Source organism: Dromiciops gliroides, chromosome 2 (genome assembly GCF_019393635.1).
Source record: "Dromiciops gliroides isolate mDroGli1 chromosome 2, mDroGli1.pri, whole genome shotgun sequence".
Classification (NCBI taxonomy): domain Eukaryota; kingdom Metazoa; phylum Chordata; class Mammalia; order Microbiotheria; family Microbiotheriidae; genus Dromiciops; species Dromiciops gliroides.
Genome location: NC_057862.1, coordinates 24,683,625 through 24,702,124, shown reverse-complemented (window position 1 = coordinate 24,702,124; position 18,500 = coordinate 24,683,625). Strand labels below are relative to the sequence as shown.

Below are 18,500 nucleotides of genomic sequence, written 5' to 3'. Positions count from 1 at the left end.
CATCCATCCATCCATCCATCCATCCATCCATCCATCCACCCATGAACCCATCCACTCACTCACCCATTCACCCATCTATCCATCTATCCATCTACCCATGCACTGATGTACCCATCCATCTATCTATCCATCCATCCATCCATCCATGTACATGTTGCCTCTTATAATACAATGGACACTCCTAGAAGACAGAGAATGTTTCATTTTTGTTTTTATATCCCCCAAATTTGGTGCTGTTTAGATGTTTAATAAATGTTTACTGATTGATTTGTAGACTTGAGGTTGTGGTATAAGGAGGTTTAAAGGTGAAAGCCAAGGTTGAACAGAGAATAAGTACCACAATGGGTCTTCCATCCCATGGACTCTGACCTGCTCTGGAAGAGTGGGTTGAAGGACAGCAGGAGAGTAGGAAAAGTCCTGCACTCCCAATCAAGGAAGTCCAGTCCAGGCAGAGCCATAATCAGGGCAGGGCAGCTGGGACCTGCCCCAGGATGGAAAGCACAGTGGGTGCTGTCAGCACCTTTCTGAAGGTGCTTCCTCCCTCAGCCCTGGGGACCTCAGCCACCAGCATCCTCATGCCGTCCCTTATCTCTATCTCTCAGGAAAGGCCCTCACCATGCTTCTCCTCCCTCACAGAGGCCTCAACTCATCCTCCAGACTTTTCCTCCCCCTCCACAGTGACCTTGCTCTCTCACTGCCTACTTCCAGCTTTCTGTGTTTTCTTTTCCCATCGTAATGGAGGCTCCATGAGGGTAAGAACTCTCTTGTCTGTTTGTATTTATATACCCAGTGCTTAGCCCAGTTCATGGTGCATAGTAAACACTTAATAAATGGCCCCTCTGTCATCTGTCTATTTATTATTTAACTATATTGTATCACCATCTATCTATATCTCTATGTTTCTACATATGTATGTATATCTCCATGTATTTCTGTCTTTACATGCATCCATCCATAGATCCATCCATATATCCATGCATCATGCATCCATCCATCCATCCATCCATGCATCCATGCATCCATGCATCCATCCATGCACGCATCCATCCATGCACGCATCCATCCATCCATCCATGCACGCATCCATCCATCCATCCATGCACGCATCCATCCATCCATCCATCCATCCATCCATCCATCCATCCATCCATCCATCCATCCATCCATCCATCCATCCATCCATCCATCCTGTCTGTCTTCCTGCCTATCTATCTCTGCCTGTCATAGTCTTTCTTCCCCTCAGCAGTCATACTACTTTCAGCATAGGATGTCCCAGTTAGAAATTCAACAGCATGCACTTCCTCCTCCAGCAACCAAACCCCCAGTCCCTCCTTGGAGCTCCTGTCTCTCACTCATTGGCCCAGCCCCCACTCTTCCAGCAGTAGAAACTGATCCCCTGAGGTGAGTTACCTCCTCGCTGGCCTTCAGTTTCCTTATCTGTTTATAGACAGAAGGTTGCACTGGATGATCTCTCAGCTCCTGCCTGGTTCTAACATTCGGTGCTATTTCATATCACTTATGCTGCTTGGGTTTTGTTAGGGGTGGGAGGGTAATGATTGGGAGTAGGGGAGAGGGAAGAACTTGCAATTTTATATGAGTGTGGAAATTCTGGTGTAGAAACTCAATCTCTGGATGCTGAACCACAAACCTGTCTTAAAATATTAAGAGAGTTGCCAGGACACTGAAACACTAAACTAACTTGCCCTTGGAACACACTAGTTTGTGTCAGAGGCAGCACTTGAACCCAGGTCTCCCTGATTCCAAGGCCAGATCCCTCGTCTGTGCTGTTGTTCCTCTTTGTCCCCGCCATGCCCTTCTCCCCTGCCCCTCATTAAAATCCTCCCTACCATTTAAGGCCAAGTTCACATTTGGGGGAGAGGAGGGAAATCTGTTATTGAACATTGAAACTGAGAAATCATTTAGCCCAAGACCTTCATCTTATAGAGGGAGAAGCAGAAATTCCAATCAATTTAGGGGACTAGCCCAAAGGCCCATGGCCAGTAAGGGACAGAGGTAAGATCTGAAGCCAGGTCCTGGGAATGTGAGAACAGGGCTCCACACCTTACTCCTTGGAATCTTCTAGTCTACTCCTCCCCAGGGTAACCTCTGCCTTCTTTGAATTTCTCTACCACCAGAACCTGTGGCTCATAACTCAACACAAGTCACATCAAAGCATCAAGGCTTGATAGCTAGAGAGATCCTCTGCGGTCATCCAGTCAAACCCCTCATTTTACAAGTGAGTAAACTGAGGCCCAGAGAGGGAAAGTGACCACTTGCCCAAAGATTCAAAACCAGGTCCTCTGACTTTGAATCCAAGACCCTTCCTGCTACACTCTCAGATGGGGTAAGTTGTAACACTTCCACATCGATCACTTCTCCTGCCCACCTAACAAGTCGGGATGATTCCACCTCAGCCACATCCCTTGTACCTATCCGCTCTCCATTCCTGCTACTCCCAGTTTCGCCCAGTCTCTCAGTATCACCTACCAGCACAATTTCCTCTTAAGATAACTGATGCTTACTAGCTAGCTACATGCTTACTGCTTGGTTGGCTACAGGTGTTCCTGCCACCAAATCTCTGCCTCCTTCAAACCATCCTTTATACATTTGTCTTCCTCCATCACAGCTCTGAGAGTGTCAAAAATCCTATTTCCTTTAAAGAAAGGATTCAAGCATTCAAGGCCACCTTCTACAATCCTGTGCTACTAGTTCCTCCTTTCCCAGCATTATCTACTAACCCTTCTACATGTAACCTATGCTACAGCCACACTCACTGTCCCAATACCTACCCTACACTTCCCCATGTCTGTGCTTTGTCCTTCTTCCTTACACCTGTAATGTTCTCTTGCCCTCTCTTTGTCTACAGAATTCTCACTGAATCTTTAAAGTCCTACTCCCACAGGATCCAAGGATCTAAGAGCTGGAGGGGGGCCCAGGAACCATCTAATTGAACCCATAACTGAGTAAGAGTTCCCTCTGTATCAAAGCCAACAAGGAGTAATGCCATCTTTGCTTGGAATCCTCTAATGAGAGCTTCCCAAGACAGCCCATTCCACCTCTGGTCAACTCAAATGGTAATGAGGTTTTCCTTGTAAATTTCTCCCATTGGATCTGGGACCAAATGGAAGAAGTATAATTCCTCTTCCATATAAGACCACTTCAAATACTTGAAAATAGCTAGCATGTGCCCCCCTCCCAAGTCTACTTTTTTGAGAATGAATATCATTCATTCATTCACTTAGTACCTAACTTGTGCCAGTCTCCATACTATGTATGGGGAATACAAAGACAAAAAATGGAAGTCTCCCCCCACCAAAGAAGATCTGATTCTGTTCTTATGCTCCAGACTAAACATGGTCAATTCCTTTAATTGATCTTCACGTGGCTTAAACTCAAGTTCCTCCGCTATCTTGCTTTTTCTCCTCTGGATAGTGTCTAGTTTATAAGGTCCTTTCTAAAAGGGGCCACCCAGAGGAGCACCAGGTCTCAAAGTATACTCCAAGGTAGGAATCATCAAAATGATGGGAAGAAAAAGAGAAGTTGATGAGCAGAATGGATTCACAACATTCACAAGCAAAGATACTTAGTAGCCTGCTGTGTGATAAGCTCAAAGATTCTGACTACAAGAGTAAGGACCCATTGTCTAACAGAACCTGCTTGGAAAACAAGAAAACAGCATGGCAGAAATCAGGTTTAAATCAGCACCTCACACAATATTTAGGTCCAAAAAATATATATGATTTTTTTTTACAAACAAAAATAATAAAGCTAAAATTAGAAGGGAAAGTCATACTGGGGGGTGAGAACCTTTGCAGCAAGATCTCATTTCCAAAATAGATAAGGAATTAGTTCAAATTTTTAAGAATAAGAGCTATTCCCCAATTGCTAAATGATCAAAGGATGAGAACAGGTAGTTTTAAAAGGAAGAAACTGAAGCTATGAATCAAAAATAATGTGAAAAATTACTCTAAAAATCACTACTGGTTAGAAAAATGAAAGTTAAAGAAATCCTGAGGTCCCACTTCATACTCCTTTAATTAGCAAAGCTGAACACCCCACCCTTAAAAAAACCAAATATTGAAGGGGCCGTGGGAAAATAGTCACACGAATGTTCTTAGAGTAGCTAGGTGGCTCAATGGATAAATTCTTGGGCCTAGAGTCAAGAACACTTGAGTTCAAATCCAGCCTCAGATATTTACTAGTTATGCGACCCTGGGCAAGTCACTTAACCTCTGTTTGCCTAGGAATCACACAGATGATTTAGTGGATAGAGTGCTGGGCCTGGAGTCAGGAATACTTGAATTCACATTTGACCTCAGACACTTACTAGCTCTGTGATCTTGGGCAAGTAACTTTAACCCTGTTTGCCTCAGTTTCCTCATATATAAAATGAACTGGAGAAGGAAATAGCAAACTACTCCAGCATCTCCAAGAAAAGCCCAATTGGGATCAATTGGGATCATGAAGAGTCAGGCACAACTGAAAAACTAATGAACAAAACCAAAATTCGATTGAGCTGAATTTGGATGTCAGATTTTGATTGGCAAAGCTGACCAAAAAAAGAGAAAATGACAAACGTTAAAGGGGCTGTGGGAAAATAGTCACTGTGCTGGTTAGGGCAGCTAGGTGGTTCATTTTCCAGAGAAACCTAATTAACCTAAAGGTCAGTCTCATCAATATAAACTGTTGTACTTTCATGCCTTCTGACTAATCTTGTCACCTGCAGACTATTCCCATCACCTAATTTCATTGCCTGATAACCAATCTCATCACCTGAGGACGGATCTCATCTCCCAATGATGTAATGGGGAGGAACTGAAAGGACAATTATCCTACCTCCTCATTGAACCAGTAAATCAGAAGAAGACACCTATACTGCTTGAGATTTTGCTCTGTCATCTTGTTAATCATTATAAAAGATGCTTTCACCCTTAACTTCGGAGGGTGTGTGTGTGTGTGTGTGTGTGTGTGTGTGTGTTTCTTTGGTCACTGAGAGGCAATTGACCTCATTTATTGACAATTACTAGCTTGGCTAAAAAATGGCTAAAAAATGGATCAGGCTGGGAACTTAGTCTCTCAGAATTTCTTTTTCTATAACCAGTCCAAGCTATTCCAGTGAAACAGTCAGTGGACCGCCTCTACCCCACAATAACATTTCAGAGAGGAGGATTTTTCAAGCACTCTTGAGTGATTCTCAAAGACTATCCAGGAAGCCCCAGAAGTTACAGAATCATAGATTAAGAACTAACAGAGGGCAGCTAGGTGGCGAAGTAGATAAAGCACTGGCCCTAGATTCAAGAGGACCTAAGTTCAAATCCTGCCTCAGACACTTGGCACTTACTAGCTGTGTGACCCTGGGCAAGTCACTTAACCCCCATTGCCCTGTAAAAAAAAAAAAAAAAAGGAAAGAAAAGAGCTAACAGAGACCTCGGGCCACCCACTGTTGGAGGTGGAGGGGGTGTGGATAAGGAACCTGAGGACCACAAATGTATTGAGCAGCAGAAGCAGAATTCTAATCCAAGGTCCCTGACTCCAAACCCAGCTCTCTTTCCTTTGGACCAAACTGGCTATGATTTATGTTAGTAGAAAGAGGACAAAATTATAGGTTTGTTCTCACTATGAGAGATCAAGGGAACCTAGATCTAGTCCCATCTTCTCATTTTAAAGATGAGGAAAATGTTGATGGGGATGGAAAAGCAAAAGGAGAGTGGAACAGTAACTAAGGCAGGGCAACCAGAGCTCTGTTCAAAGGTGTGAAATCTCAAGGCCCTCATGAGTACTACACTGGGAGATGCTTTTGTCCCTGCCCATCTTCTTATTTGAAGCATCAGTCAAGTTGGCCATGTTGCCTCTAGAAAACTCATGATGACCTAGGGGTGTTTTTGTTATTCATTTGTGTCAGTGATGAAAATACCGGTGTGGTTTGCCATTTTCTTCTCCAGCTCATTTTATAAATGAGGAAACGGAGGCAAATGAGCCAACTGAGGTTAAGTGCCTTGCCCAGGGTCCTACAGCTATTAGGTGTCTTGAGGTCATATTTGAACCCAGGTTTTCCCTGACTCTAGGCCCAACCCTGCTCCTGACCTATGAGTATGGGGGATTTATTCCTGCCCACCCCCTCCACCTCAACACTCTGGGTAAATTTACCCATTCCAACCCATGCTAGGTTCAGAAACCGCTAGACTGGGTAGCGTCAAAGAGGCATTGGGTTAACAAGAACATAAAAAGAAAGTCTGCTGGCGGATGCAATTGTCCCTAGGAGCCTGCGCCCTCCCTCTTGCTCCCCCTGTCACTCACTCTTCTTTCCGGAGCAGCTCCTCCTCAGACTCGGTAAGCCGTTGTCTCAGCACTGCTATCATCTCCACCGCCACGTCCACCTGCCGATTCAAAGCCCTCTCTCGCCTCTGCACTTCCTGTTTTTTCTGAGTTAGCTGCACAAAAGCTGCCCGGACTTCCAACAGTTCCGCAGTCTTTTGCGCGAGCTCTTTGGTCAGTTTGTCGATCCTCTTCTCGATGGTCTTGTCCACTGCCTCGACCATCCGATTGAACTTTTCCCTCACGTGGGCCTCAAAGGAAGCTTTGGCATCCGTGGAGGGAAGCCCAGGGCTGGACCGTGGGCCACCCAAGGAGTCAATGGAAGTGTAGACGGGCACGAAAGACACAGGCCTCTCGGCCACCACCTGGAGGGACTTCCTGTCCTTTAGGTTTTCTCGGGACAGGTTACACAAGTTCACATAGCTCGATTTCTGCCTGACCGCTCGGCCGCCGCTCCCCAATTTCAGGGGTTCCGACGATGTGATCAGGTCTGGGTCCTTGAGGGGAGAGAAGAGGCTGCATTTTGTCATGAGGCTCCTCTCTTCATAACTGTGGTTGAACTCCAGATGGGCCCTCAAGGACGACAAGCTTCTGAAGCGGGTATGGTCTCCACACCGTGGGCAGCGGAAGGGGAGGCACACCGCGACATTTTCAAATGACTCCTGCCAGGGGTATCGATTTTCCTCAAAAGCCTTCTGTTGCATTACTCTAAAAATCCTGGAAGGGGGCGGGGAGAAAGACCAGAGAGTTTCTATGTATATTCAAATACCACAGATGTCAGAGCTAGAATAGACAGCAGAGGTTGTCCAGGCCAGGGTTTCTTGAGCTAGAAGCCATGAATTGGATTTTAAAAATAGATTTTGGCAACTATATTTCAATAGAATTGGTCTCCTTTGAAAGCCTAGGTATTTTATGGAATGAATTTAAAAGAATTCTGAGAAGGCCGCCCCTCCCCCCGCCCCAGGCTTCACTAGATTACCTTCGCATCACCATAGGTGTTACCATAGACGTAAAAACAGGTAAGAACTCCCTTATTGATCCTCAGGGGGTATCTAGTCCAGCCCCCTCCATTTGACAAATAGGGAAAAGGCCCAGGGGGTAAAGTGCAGAGGCACAGTTGGGGGTGGGAGGTGTCAGAAGGCTTTGACTTGGGCAGCTGCATAGAATGGATCAACGTCAGTAACTAGAAGCCAGCTTCAGAAACATACGTTTTCCATGTCTCTCCAAAACGGGTTCCTGTTATTGTCTACACAGACATCCTCTCTTCAATTATTTGACTGTTAGGATTATGGCTGGTCCAGACATTTCCCTTATTGGTGCAAGGGGAACTTTACAATTCTGGAAAGCCAAAATGCCCCAGGACAAAGTAGCACACTATGCTGGGGTTATAGCCTTCCTGCTCAAAATGCACCTGTGTATGGGAGACATCAAGGCACACTGGAACTGAGTATGAGACTGAGGATCAGGACTCAAGGTCAAATCCTGGTTCTACTCCTTACTGACTATATGGGGTCCATTGACTAGCCAGTCAGACAATAAACATGTATGAAGCACTTTCTGTGTACCAGATACTTGTGCTGAGCCATGGGGGACACAGAAAAGACGTCAGAGGCAGTCCCTGATCTCAGGGGGCTCACAACCTAATAGGGGACACAACATGCAAACGAGATAAAATGGAAATAATCAACAGAGAGAAGAAAGCACAGGAATGAAGGACCTGGAAAGGCTTCCTGTAAGAGGTGGGATTTGTTGCTGGCACTTGGAGGGAGCCAGGGAAATCAGGAGATGGCAACGAGGAGGGGGCATCGATTTCCTCATCTAGAAAATGTACATTCAATAAATGCCTGCACCTAGAGAGACTAGATGGTACCTTGGAATCAGAAAGACCTGGATTCAAGTCCCGAGTCTGATACATCTTGGCCATAACCTCTACGAGTCCCCAGCTGACTTTCTAAGATGAAAAGTTACAGGTATAGTGGTGAGATCTTACACTGGGGGAATTCCCTACATGGATGAAATCACAGGTCTAGACTTTTCACAGCTTACTAGCAACACCGATATTACAGGGTTATTTTGAGAAGGGATAAGGGACAGGGAGAGAACTGTGGTTTCATTAGGATAAATAGGGAAATCCCAGGGAAGGAAATTCTCTCCACAGAAGGAGGTCAGAACTACTTAGTTCTTAGTGTTTACCCAGGGGACAGAGAAGTGATGGGATTGGCCTCAGGGTGACAGAACCAGCACATGGGAGAGGCAACACCTGAACCCAGGTCTTCTTGGTTTGGAGATTGGTCTCCATCAGCTGCTTCCCATACCCTGATATTTTGAGGACTGAATGAAATGAGGCATATGAAGTAAAATGCATGCTGACTATTATTATTGTGTTGTGAGGTTTTCTCAGTTTTCAAAGTCCTCTTGTTACCATGATCTCATTTTCAATATAAAGGGGCTGTCATCCATCTACCTTACAGATGTGAATGCAGAGGCACTGACCAACAGTAATAATTGTTCATATTTCTATGGCACATGCATATGAAAGGAGGCCTTTGGATGCATACCTTGTTCAATTTGACAAATGTCAATTCAGTATCCATGAACTACTGCAAATAGAGGCAGCCTGCCCACGATCTCAGCAGGGGAATGAATGTAAAAAGGACCCCTTTGGATGGGACACATACTTTGTTCAACTCAGGGCTGGGAGCCCCAGGCTGTGCATGTCCAGGTCCTGGTGTCTTCTATGACACCACCTTGGCAGGGCTGGGATCAGAATCCTAAGTCTCTGACTTCCCAGGTTTCCTTCCTAATAGACAGAAGGCTCCAGCTCACTTTGCTGATCCAGGCTGATAGTCATGCATACGAAGTCAAGAAATATTGGAGTAATGAAGCAGACAAAGTGGGGACAGTTGTCTATGGAAAACACATTTGTTTTCAAAATAGGTCCCAAGAAAAGCAAACCCAGCTGTCTTTTCCAACTGCAAGCAGTGGCTTAAATAATAATAATAAGTAATGAGACAACCAATCAATGGTAATTCCTGAACCTGCAAATTGCATCTTCTCTCCAGCCTCGGGCAAAGTCCGGTTTAGGACAACACAAGGAAAAGCCTTTTGGCCACGAACTTTGAAGAACATCCAAACAGTCTGCCTAAACAGTCCAGAAAGTCCTGATACCCTATTGCTGAATGCTTCAACAAAGGAGACCTTTGGTTGGGGTGCATACTTTGCCCAATTCAACAAATGTCAATTTAATATAGACAAATTATTACAACTACATGCAGCCTAGGATTGAGCACTTTACCTAGAGTTAGGAAGACCTGAGTTCAAATCTGGCCTAGGATACTTACTAGCAGTATGACCCTGGGCAAGTCACTTAACCCTATTTGCCTCAGTTTCCTCATTTGTAAAATGAGCTGGAGAAGGGAATGGTAAACTACTCCAGCATCTTTGCTGAGAAAACCCCAAATGGCGCATGAAGAATCAAATAGGACTGAATGACAACAACAACAACAACAACAACAACAAAAAGCAACCAAAAAACATGCAACCAGCCCAGGATCCTGGCAGGAGAATAAATGTAAGCTTCTTGAGGGATACTCTTTGAATCCTTGGTTCCTAACAGAATGCTTGTGCCATGCAATAGACTTAACAAGTATGCTCATTGAATGCTATGCAAATATTCTGGGAAAAGAGTGCAGTATTTAAAAACAGGAGATGTGGGTTCAAATCTTGGCTTGTTCTGTATGGCTGTAGGCAAGTCACTTAATCTTCTGGAGTGTCAGTTTCCTCATCCAGAAAATAGGAATGACTGTACTGCCTTCTTCATGGGACAGTTGGGAGGGCAGCTATTTGTATATAGAAGTGGTCCTTAACTTCTTTTTGCTATGCATCATTGGGTGAAGTCTATGCACCCTACTGCGAGTAAATATTGTGTATCCTCAATGGTTAAATGCTAATGCCTTCTCCTGGTTGATTACCTCCAGTTCATCCTGCATATCTCTTGTTTCTTCATAGTTATTCCCATTAGACTGTGACCTCCTTGAGGACAGGGACTATTTGGCCTTTTTTTTTTTTTTTTTTTGCTCCCCAGAGCTTAGCAGAGTGCCTGGCACAAAGCAGTCACTTAATAAATACTAGTTGACTGACTGACAAAGGAAACCAAAGATTAGTAATAATAATAAAGTCCTTTTTTAAACCATCTAGTTTCAGGGATCCCCCTGAAACCTATGCACTGAACCTCAGGTTAGGAAGCCAGCGAGGCTTTATAGAAATGGGAACTACCATTAGAAACTCGATGGTTGAATCAGATGACCCCTGGGATTCTTTCCAACTTTAAATATATGCTCCTAATGTAAATCTCCTCAGGTATACAGTTTTTTAAAGGCAGTTCTCCAAGAAGACTCTTAATAACTAGCAGCTCTTGTTTTCTTATAGGAATTAATGGTATTCACCTAGGCAACAATAGCAACCCCAAACTGTTCCCAGACTTCACTGGGCAGGTGAATGGTTTCTATCCCCAATTTAACCTGCATGCAGAGTCTTGGCTAGGGGATGTCATGTTAGAAAAGCACGGATGTTGGGGAGCCCAGCCTCAGCAAGAGTTCCAGAAACACTTAGGGCTGCAAGGGAGCTTCAAACAGCGCGCATGCCACACTCTCCAAACCAACTGACTTCTTGGCATCCAGAGGGAAAGCCGGTAACAAACTCATTTATTGGCTGGCTAGCTTTTGCAAAGGCCCACTGGGACTAATGCCTGGGAGAGGGGAAGGGGGCTGATGATGATAGGGGCGTGATAAGGAAAGTGTCTTCGGACTAAGGGGTGCTCAGGAGGGTACGCGATGGGGGTTAGAGGTTGCTGGATGGAGAAGTAGGAGCTGATGGCTTCTGACCTGACCAGCTGTAGGGGTGAGGGAATGGATTGCTGGTGAAGAAGATAAGCTTAAATAGATGTGCTAAAGGGAAAGCATTCGCTGGAAGGGGGGAAAAAAGGCAGAGGACGTCACATGTTCTGATCCACACAGGAGTGTAAAGAGGGGGGCAGAAGGCAACATCAGTCCAGTGGTTTGATGGCGATTTTTTCCTGGGTTGCTAGAGAAGGGGGAGGAGGAGGAGGGGATGGTGCTGCTGGGAAGGCAGCGGTGACTCTCGGATGCTGGCTGCCCAATCCCCACCTCCTTCCCCCGCGCTGCTGAGTGTGGGCTCGGGTTCTGGGGGGTTGTGAGCCCAGGGGACCCGAATAACCTAAATAGCGCCTTGCCCACGCGTCTGCCGCGACTGTTGCAAGCTGCCCCCAGCCCTGTCCCTCCCCTCCCCCTTCCCCATCAGGGCCCCCAGCTCTCCACCCCACCCCACGCCCCCGGGGAAGGGCCGGCCGGTGCAGGCCATGCCGGGCGGGCTGTGCAGGGCGCCCCGGCGGGCAGGGCGCCCCGGCGGGCAGGACGCCCCGGTGGGCAGGGCGCGCAGCTGCTGCTCGCAGCCTCTGCACCCACCGACTTACCAGACTTGTTGCTGCGGCGGCGGCGGCCGGGTGGAGGCTCGGCTGCGGCTCGGAGGAAGCGGTTTTCAGCAGAGCCGTAAATCAGGCTGAGCCCGGTACCCCGCGGCACTGACGCCCTCCCTCCCCGAACCCCCCCCTCCCCGCGGCGGGGCCCGAGCGGCGCCCAGGGCGGAGCGTGCGGCGGCGGCTGGGGCTGGCTGGCGGGGATCGAGGCGAGCTGGCGGTGGCCCGGGTCGGGGGGGAGGAGCAGACCGGGGGAGCTGGGGGCGGGGGGAGCCGAGCGGGCGGACGGAGCGGGGGGAGGGCCGGCAAGCGGGCGGGCTGCGGGGAGCCGCGCTCGGCCTCGGTCAGCGCGCTGCGGAGCCGGGCCGGACCGGGCCGGACCCGAGCTGAGCCGACCCGAGCGGCGTCCGCGCTCCTGCCCGCCCCCTTCCCGGCGGCGTCCGGCTTCAGGCCTCGGAGGTGATGGGACGGGCATGCACCTGACGGACCGAGGTGCTGAGGCACTGACTGCCGAGCTCAGTGCTTGCAGCACCCGGATGGGCCCCGGGCACTGCCCGGAGGGCACTCAGGATGCCACCCCGAGTGGGGGAACCTGCTAGACCCAGCAAGGACGGGCTGGGGATCCTGGGGGTGTCACGCTCGTCACCGGTCCTAGGGAAGAGGGGGAAAGGGGTGCAGGCCCCCCAAACCCAACCCCGGGGTAGAATGCAGGATTTGGGGGAAGGGCGGGCCTGGACAGCTAAGGGCTAGGTTAACTTCAGAGCCAGCCCAAAGCTAATCGTCGGATGCCTTTTCCCTCCAAAAGCCCACCCGGGGGTCTCAGATACTTCCATCCCCCTCCCCACCCCACCCCCATGTTGTCTGCCTCCTCCAAGAAACCTTCCCAATTGATCAATGCAGTTCCTTAGGGCTTCTTCCTCAGATGACTTCACTTGGAGCTTAGGCCTGTACAGAACATCTTAGATGAAGAGCTAGAAAGGCTCTTAGACGCCTTATTTTACATAGGAAGAAACTGAGGCTCAGACTTGTCTAACGTCGCAGGGTGGTGAGTGGCTGAGCTGGGATTAGACTTTAGGACCTTCTGTATCTCCCTAGAGGAATGTAAGCATCCTGAGGGCAGGAACTTTCTCAGTTTGGGATGCCCAGGCCTGAGAAGGGCAGAAGCCTGGGTATCTCAGAGTTCGGGGCTGAGAGATAGAACCTCACAGGGCATGGAGTCCAAAGCCAATGTTTTACGGATGTGCACTCCGGGCACTGACAGAAACGGGCAGAACTCTGAATTCAGTGCCTCTCTCCACTCCACAGCGCTGCTACATCTTTTTCCCCCATTGGATCTTCCTAATAGTCTTAACTTCAGTGGCCCCCTATGACCTCTTTGTTCAAATATCAGTCCTTGGGTTTGTCATTTGAAGCCCAGCACAACTTCTCCCCAATTTCTCCTTCTCAGGCACACTAAGGTCCAGACAAACCGGCCTTAATTGTTCTTCCATCACCTTGCCTTGGCACTTTCTCCCATGCCTGAGAATATACCCCCTCCTGACCTCTGCCTCAGAATCCCTTCAAACTTCCCTTTCCACGTGAAACATTTCTTGCCTCCCCCTCCCAGTACCTTTCCCCCAAAACTGCTTTGTCTAATTTGTATATCCCCATATATGTCACTTATCCCCAGTAGAATGCAAGCCTCTAGAGACCAGAAACTATTTTCACTTTTGTGGTTTTGTATCCTCAGCATCTGAAGAGTAGGAGCTCCTTGAGGGCAGGGACTGTCTTTTGACTCTCTTTGTATGCCCACGTGCTTGGCACATAGTAGGAACTTAATAAATGTTTGTTGTTTGATTGATTGAAGTGTCTAATAAATGCTTTTTGATTGCTTGATAAAATCTCATAACACCACTTAGGTTCACGAGACTTCCTAAGACTTCTATAAGGATAATAACGAGCATTATGCAATGTTTCCAGAACACTTGATGTATTTTATCTTCTTTGATCCTCATTAAAGCCTTGTGAGAGAGGGTTATCCTATTACTTAGGGGGAAACTGAGGCTGAGAGAATTTAAAGGACTTGCCTATAGTTCCACAGTTAAGTAGTAGATGAAGCAGGATTTTAATTCAGATCTTCCTGACTACAAGTTAGACACTATCCACCACCCCTCCTAACTGCTTAGCTACTAATTGGTTAGTGTGTTATTGGTTGAGACCTCCCATCACAGAGCACTGACCGGCACAACCCGCTGCCTTGCACACAATAGAACTCAATACATTTGATGAAACAAAGTCTCAGTCTAAGGTTTCCCACTGGGGCTTGACATTTTCATCAAAGTTCCTGCTTAAATAATTTTATTAGAGGTGAAGGTCAATCTATATTTTGACTCATTTTTTACGAAATCAGTTGATTTTTAATGGATGTCAGGGGGGTGCCTCTTTTCAGAGACTTCATTATGATTCATTTCCAAATAGTTTAAAAACTTTAAATAGCTCCTTACTCTTTGTGAGGAGCAGCGGCCTTTTCTTTCTTCCTCCTCCGGGAAGCCTTCCTTGGATTCCCCACTTCGTAATGACTTTGTTACCCAGTACTCACATAGCCCTTTGTCTTGTAACTCTTCTATCTGTTATTAATTACAAGTGCACATCCTATTCTACATTATAACTAGTTGTGTTTGTGTCTTGTCCCCTATTGCTACAGAGGGAAGAATACCAGATCTGGAGTAGAGGGATCTAGATTAAAATCCTTCCTCCAATGTTACTTTGTGTGACCCTCCAAGTCACTTCATTTCCCTGGTCCTCAGTTACAGCATCTGTTAACAAAACAAAACAAACAACAACAAAATGAGGGCTAGATGACCTTAGGCATGGATTCTTTTTTTTTTTTTTTTTAGTGAGGCAATTGGGGCCAAGTGACCTGCCCAGGGTCACACAGCTAGTAAGTGTTAAGTGTCTGAGGCTGGATTTGAACTCAGGTACTTCTGACTCCAGGGCCGGTGCTCTATCCACTGCGCCACCTAGCTGCCCCTAGGCATGGATTCTTAATCTGGGGTCCATGAATTTGGGATGTGTGTATACCCCTATAGATGGATAGATGGATGGATGGATGGATGGATGGATGGATGGATAGATAAATAGATAGATAGATAGATAGATAGATAGATAGATAGATAGATAGATAGATAGATAGATAGATAGATAGATGTGTGTCTGTATACATGTACACACATATATGTATTTACCTACATGCATATGTGTGCATGTATTTTGCTATTTCAATATAATTGATTTCCATTGTAATCCTATGTATTTAATTTAGGCTTTTAGTAACAGTATCCTGAGAAAGGCTCTCTAGATTTCACCAGTCTGTCAGAGAGGTCCAAATACAGCCAAAAGGCTAAGAACCCCTTTGCCTTGGAAGTCTCTTGCAGCGGCAGAGCTATAATTTTGTGATGCTAGATTATAAACTCCTTAAGGGCAGGAAGCTTGTGTTAGCCAAACTTTATATTTTCCTCAGCACTTAATGCAATATTCTACATGCAATAGGCAGTTGCTGTGGTTTGTGTTTGTATTAGAGGAGGCCATGTTTTGTATGATTAGTAGCAGTCTCCAAAGAGGTAAAATGTGAATACACTCACAGAACTACAAAAAGGCATATGGCGAAGTGAGCAGCTTCCAACATACAATCGTTGAAAAGCTTCAAAGAAAAAACAATAAAAGATATCAAGAATTGTATGATCCGAAGAGCTGCCAGGCCTTCATCACTTCAGGTGGACCCCCATCCCTTCAAATTGATAAGAGAATGTGGAAGACAGTTACTCCAAATGGGCAGGCATGGATGGGATTGACATCCTTGAAGAAAACTTCTAAAATCATAAGAACACAGATCCAATGGATAGAGTAGGCTAGAGCACTGGACTTGGAGTCAGGAAGGCCAGAGTTCAAATCTTGTCTTAGAGATTTATGAGTTCGATGACTCTACACAAGCCACTTAAATTCTCCAAACCTCAGTTTCTTAATATATACAATAAGGATAATGGTAGCACCTACCTCACAGTGTTGGTATGAGAATCAAATAAGATAATGTGTTTTGCATGCTTTTAAATACTATGTAAATGTCAACCATTATAATTGTTAACAAGGTCAATGGCCTACAAGGGACTAATTAAATATTCAAGGACAATATTCATCATAGAAATTGTCCAAGGAGTCATGGTGGACAAACTCTGACACCTGATGACTTTGTGAACCCTTACTAGACAACTTTCTTAACTTGTCTGTGCCTCAGTTTCCACATTGGCAAAATGAAAAAAGGAAAGGATTATACTCAAAGACCTCTAAGCTCCTTTTCAGCTCCAAATCTATGATCCCATGATGCTGTGATTTGAAGACGAAGTACACTTGAAACAATGTTTCACCTCCCAAACAGTAAAAAAAAAAAAATAGAGATTTTCAGTAAACCTCAGATTGTGCTAGTTTAGCAAAAATTAACAAAAATTACAAATTAAATTCTGGGCAGATTGTGAGGAAATGGGTGCATTTAAATGTACTGGACAGACCTGCAAGTTAATACAATATTTTTGAAGAGCAAGCTGACAGAATATTCCAAAAGTAACAATTTATTTAATAATTACATCGTACATTTCCAGGAAAAAAGGGGGGGAAGACTGTTCAAATATATTTAGATGAATAATAGTTATAATTACAAAAATCTGGAAACGTAGATGTCCAACCATTGAGAATAAAATTAAAAATTGGAAAATCAATACAGTGGAAGACTATGATTCATCAAACATTTATGTGATTACATAAACAAGCTATTGCTCTCTCATCAATGTGGGTCCTCCCTCCCAGGGTTCCCACCATACCTTCTTATTCTATTCAACTCTTGTCAACATCCTTCTATAGCCTGCTTCCCAGGAGGCCCCTCTGTTCTGCTGCAAATTTTCCTCTATCTCTTGACTTTGCCTGAGTTTACCAGCAGAGTGCACAAATTGACCCCCTGTGAAGCTTTGCTCCTAGTATGTCTCAACCACTTTTTCTAATCGTGAATTTTTTTATATGTTTTTATAACCGCTTTGGGTCATTTATTAAAATTAAAATTTCTCTTTTATTATGAACTTAATCATGAACAGATATTTCAATATACAATGAACAAGGAGGCTTGTCTAAGAAACTGAGCTTGTTACATATGGTTTTTAAATGAGAAATGCATATGTGTGCATATGTATGTTTGTATGCTCAATTCAACAAAGCAGTAGCAAAACTGCCTGTTTGTTTCCCTCGCACATTTTTTGCTTTTTCTGTCTATTTTTCAAAATATTTAGGAGATTATCTTTTTATTCTGGCAAATCTCTCACTACCACCACCTTCCAAAGTAAAAGCTCTCCTTTGTAACTAATATGTAGAGTTCTGAAAAGCAAATGAACACATGAGCTATTCTGGAAAGTACAAAGCTCATTGTGCATCTCTAGCTTGTTACCTCCTTGTCAAGAAGTGGGAGGTTCATTTGTCTTCAACCTTTCCTGCTTTCATCAGAGTTCTGAGAAATTTCAAAGTCCTTTTCCTTTGTAGTATTTTGATGGTCACTGCAAACAGTTTTCCTGGTTCTGTTCATTTCAATGTGCATCAGTTCAGAGAAGGCTTTCTGTGTTTCTCCGAATCCTTTACTTTTTTTTTTTTTTACAGCACCATAATGGTCCATTGCAGTTTGCTCATCCTTTCCTCAATTTTGTCCCAATTCTTTGTTATTACCAAAAGCACTACTCTCATTACTCATGTACATATGGGTGCTTTCCTTCTGGTCTTGACTTTGTTGGGATAAATGCTTAATGTTGCATCAAAAGATATGTACAATCTAGTGGATTTGGGGATATAGTTCCAACTTTTCCAGAATGGCAGAACCAAATAAACAGATCTTCCAGTAGTACAGAAATGTAGTTCTTCAACCACAACTCCCCCCACCCCTTTCCCCTTCCCTTCCCACATTTACTATTTTTTTTTTGGTGAGGCAATTGGGGTTAAGTGACTTGCCCAGGGTCACACAGCTAGTGTCAAGTGTCTGGGGCCGGATTTAACCTCAGGTACTCCTGACTCCAGGGCCAGTGCTCTAGCCACTGTACCACCTAGCTGTCCACCCACTTACTATTGCATAACTCTTCCTTGGCAATGCAATACAGTCTATTTAGACCCATTTCATATGTTCTCCATGGTCCTTTGGGGGACCTTCAAAGTTAATTTATATAAACCCATGGTATCTCAAGATTTGGGATCATATTGCATCATCAAACACATATCATTTTTATAGAAATGGCCCTCTATTTCAGAGAGAAGCTTAGGGTCATTCAAAGGCCTGCACAGGTTCCCAAAGGAAATCCAACCTTCTGCTTTCTTTCTAATCTGGACTCAGAGCATTTCTAAGACACAATTTTTAAAACTATAAAAAAATTTAAATCTATAAAGAAATATGGAAAAGAAACTATAAAAATTAAAAGTGAAAAATGAACAGAATCAGAGAATCAATCAATTAATAAGCATCATTAGCCAATTAATAAATGATCAAAAGAGAGAAACAGTAATCAGAGGAAGGCATTGAAGCTATCAACAGCCAGATTTTAAAAATACTTCATTAATAATTAGAAAAATGACAATTAAAGCAATTCTAAAGTTCCTCCCCACATCCATCAGTTTAGAAAAATTAAATAAAAAA

The 18,500-nt window shown here is 45.0% G+C and overlaps 1 protein-coding gene across 1 annotated transcript in view; it reads right to left on the bottom strand.

Moving 5' to 3' along the window:
- Positions 1 to 11,961, bottom strand: part of ZNF365 (zinc finger protein 365) — a 29,625-nt gene extending 17,664 nt beyond the window's left edge. Inside the window, 2 exon segments of the mRNA XM_043983981.1 lie at positions 6,298 to 7,032; positions 11,807 to 11,961. Coding sequence (XP_043839916.1) covers positions 6,298 to 7,019 — 722 coding nt within the window. The 5' untranslated portion in view covers positions 7,020 to 7,032; positions 11,807 to 11,961.
- Between the last annotated feature and the right edge of the window lie 6,539 nt (positions 11,962 to 18,500).